General features: G+C 32.0%; 1 protein-coding gene across 1 annotated transcript; it reads right to left on the minus strand.

Moving 5' to 3' along the window:
- Positions 1–1,960: 1,960 nt before the first annotated feature.
- Positions 1,961–3,730, minus strand: LOC113362948 (gastrula zinc finger protein XlCGF57.1-like). Its single transcript, XM_026605442.1, has 2 exons — positions 3,391–3,730; positions 1,961–3,216 (listed from the first exon to the last, which is right to left on the minus strand). The coding sequence occupies exons 1-2, from the start codon at positions 3,728–3,730 to the stop codon at positions 1,961–1,963; spliced, it is 1,596 nt and encodes a 531-aa protein (XP_026461227.1).
- Between the last annotated feature and the right edge of the window lie 459 nt (positions 3,731–4,189).

Below are 4,189 nucleotides of genomic sequence, written 5' to 3' on the forward strand. Positions count from 1 at the left end.
GGTATTGAGTCCGACATACCCAGACAAAAGACTAGTCTTGGATAAATGCATTTCCTTCTGAATGTAATCAAAAACCTTTGCTGGGAGTTGCTTATTCACAAGGCTTTGCTCCTTCTGAGTACCATATATTTTCATCAATGGGACACACATCAACTCAGCAGCACTTTGATTTCACGAAGAAGTCAAAAATTGGGTGCTAAATTTTATCAAAAGACCAAAAATCCTTTTGGCGCGGTATGCACAAATTTACTGAATGATGGACAAAATTTGCGGCTAGCAATGGTTAATGATAATAAGTAGTAATCTGCCTGCAGACAGGTTCATGGTGTAAGAGCATCAGAAATCAATTATTCCCTTTCCCATCCTTATGTTTAGAGAGCGTCCATTAACCACGTGAAGTTTTTAGGGGGGGTTTGGCAAAAAAATATCACGTGGGGGTGAGGTATAGTAAGATATCACGTGTATTTTTTTTTGAAGTAAAACTTCTTTCGGCGCGACTAGAGTGTAAATCCGCACGAATGCAACGGAAGTCCGTTACGCCCGAACTGTTCGTTATTCGCTCTCGATGAGATCATTTCCATACGGGTCGATCGTGATTAGTCGTCGTGTATGTGAATAGAGATCTGTCGTTGTATGCCTACCGGCATCAACGTTGTATGCGTACCGGCATCAACGTTGTATGCGTACAGATATGAACAAGGAAATCGGCATAGATAAATAAACATTTTAAAGTTACATCGCAGTACAAATCTTGATTTGAAGAATAATGCTTAAATCAGAAGAATATTTTAACCTGTTCCTTGAAAATAATAAAACAAATTAAACATTTGTGCCGTGTACTAAACGTAGGTTTACTGATTAGAAATTATTTCTATATTATTCGTAGTTTCTATAAATCTTTGAAAGTATTAAAATGGAAAATATTTTTTAGGCAAGACAGATATTACAGCTGTTCAAAGAATGAGATTAAATCGCCAGCGAAAAAGTAAAAAAAATACAAGCAGTCAATGAATGTATGTTAATTTTAATTACATGAAGTTCTTCAAACATAATTACATTGAAAAACAATATTTGTTTAGGCGTTATTTAACATAATCAACTATGTGAACGTTATTATAGAATTTATTAATCAGCAATTACTTCATTTCTCTAATGAAGGTTCATTTCTAAATGCTAATTACAATGACAAACCGATCATGCCATACTCAAAGTAAAACTTTAATTACATTATTGTTTTTAAATATTATACATATTTTATATAAATGTGTATAATGGTTGACACTAATGAACGTGTGCATCACGAGTGTTACCATATTACTAATAAACATTATTCAAAATTGTTATATAATGTATTTTTTTTACTTAAAAGCCATCTGTACAGTAGCAAATAAGTTTTACTTCAATCACATGTGAACTTTATGCGCACTCTTTTTCTTAATTAATTTTTTTAAAATAGTTCAGACATTTTCAAAAGAAAAATCAAAATTTTTACAGTTTTTTCATGTAACTAAAAATACATGTGATGTTTGGTGGGGCAGAGGTGGTGATTCTGAATATCACCATGTATCATATCATCAAGGGGGAGGGGGGGTCCAAAAATCCTAAAAATCTCGCTCACGTGAATAATGGGCGCCCCCTTATTATTCCCAATGGCCAATATGTTGAATCAAATATTTTTTCCCTTTACCCATTAGAAATTAATGTTTTATGTGTCCCAAAAAACGTTAACATACTGCTACACCTGTGCAGAAGTTTGTAGATATTGTTGTGCAAAAGTCAAGCAAAATCGGATTTTCTGGGAAAAACATAAACTTCTACTTGAGGAAATTAATTACTTAATTTAAATAAATAATTAAATTAACACTTATGTTCTTAATAATATATTCAATAATATATATATTAAACTTATGATGTTCTTAATAATATATTCAGATGTATAAAAAAATACATCCTTAATTATTCATGAAGTTGCTGAATTATCCAAAATTTCTTTATGTATCTCCATATGTTTCCTTAACCCGCTCGCTTTATTATATCCTTTCCCACATAATTCACATTTATTAGGCTTCGTACTACCATGTGTTTTCATGTGCCTCTTCAAACTACTCGTTTGACTAAAAGCTTTCTTGCATATATCACATTTAGAAGCCCGTATTCCGGTATGAAGAATGACATGTTTTTTTAAACTAGCCTTCTCAGAAAAAGATTTATCACATATCTCACACACAAAAGGACGTTCTCCAGTATGAAGAATTGCATGCCTGGACAAACTACCAGGTGTAGTAAACTCTTTAGTGCATATATTGCATCTATAAAGTTTGATTTGTAAATGAGTAAGCTGGTGGGCTTCTAAATTTCTGCGCAAGGTAAATGCTCGAGGACATATTGGACATTTAAAAGGTCGTATACCAGTATGGGATAACAAGTGTGTTCTTAAACTACTCATTTGTGTGTAAGTTCTGCTGCATGTTTCACATTTATAATTACGCTCTCCGGTATGGACTACCAAGTGTTTTGTTAAGTTTCCTGCAAACGCAAAGGCTCTAGGACATGTTTCACATTTATAAGGACGCAGTCCGTTGTGAATATTCATATGATCTTGTAAATGCTTAAGTGATAAGAATGTTTTTTCACAAAGTTCACATTTGTGGGGACGTAGCCTGGTGTGCACTTTCATATGTTTGCGTAAACACAGTTCATTATTATATGATTTATTGCACATGTTACACTGAAAAGCCAGTTCATCATTTTGCATTGTTATTAACTCTAAGTTTGCAAATTTTTCATCAGGTTTCTCACAAGTTATTTGGTTTTGTGTAAAATGATTGGTTAAATATTCAGTTAGAGTGTTAGAGTGTGCAGTAACCATATGTTTACGCAAATTATCTTCCAGGCTGAACGATTTATCACACAACATACATTTGTGCAGTTTATCTGCATGAACACTCATATGCCGTTTTAAATGATTTGTTGTAGGAAAAGCTTTATCACAAACTGTACATTTAAAACACTCATCAGTCTGATGACAGGCCATATGCTTTTTAAAATTACCTGGTGATTTAAATACTCTATCACACGGTACACATTTGTGTTCCCCATTAGCATGTGTATTCAGGTGCTGTTTCAAATAACTCCGTTGACTGAATGCTTTTTTGCATATTTTGCATTCATAAGGTCGCTCTTCACTATGTGAAGACATATGTTTATGTAAATTGCCTATAAGATTAAATGATTTATCACATACGGTACATTTATGTACACGTGCATCAAAATGGATAACCAAGTGTTGTTTTAAATAACTTTGTTTAGCAAATATTTTATAACATATTTCACATTTAAAACATTGTAGTGCTGTTTGTTGTTTAAGATTATTTGATGATAAAGACTTACCATGAGTAGATTCGAGGTCTTGTGGTAATTCATCGTACGATTGTGTTACCTCTTGCTTCAGTCTTTCATCTATTGGTACATCGGAAATAATAAAATTTTCTGAGTTATCTTCTGGATGCATTTCTTGTTTAATTTCATCTGTCATAACTACACTTGCATCATTATCTTCGTTTACAGAACTTTCTACGTGATCTTCTAAGTGCAATTCTGACTTAATATCATACAATAATTCTTCTTTTATAACAATATCTGCATCATTGGTTTCTTCTATTGAATAATCAATAGGTTCTGTTTTAATTACATGATTAATTTGTGGAAACTGATTTGTATCTTCAGACATTTTGACAATGTTTCTTAAATCTATGTTATTAAAATCAATTCTGAAGTTGTTGTTTCACTGAAATTATTTTAATTCATAATATTATAAATAAAGATTATAACTAGCATATATATTATTTATTACTACATTTTTCGTTATTTACATTTTTATTACAACTTTGTTTATGATTTATGTTGACATTGCAAATATCAAAACCGGGCAGGATAGCCAACACCTTCATTGATATTATGAAAAACATGGATAGCCAACACTTTCGTTGATACTATAAAAAACATGGATAGCCAATAAAGTTAAAAAAACTAGTGGGGTGTATGGCATCGTGCCTTAAGGCAAATTGCTGGAACTTCCCGTACCGTAACGAAATGTTCGAGGAATACTGAATGTTTTCAAATAGATTATTATAAATATTGTAACATTGTCTAATATTTATAAGAATTATATAAAGTGAATTGCAAAGTT

Source organism: Ctenocephalides felis, unplaced genomic scaffold (assembly GCF_003426905.1).
Source record: "Ctenocephalides felis isolate EL2017-DRISC unplaced genomic scaffold, ASM342690v1 CF-g0.4_SCAFFOLD_00845, whole genome shotgun sequence".
Taxonomy (NCBI): Eukaryota; Metazoa; Arthropoda; class Insecta; order Siphonaptera; family Pulicidae; genus Ctenocephalides; species Ctenocephalides felis.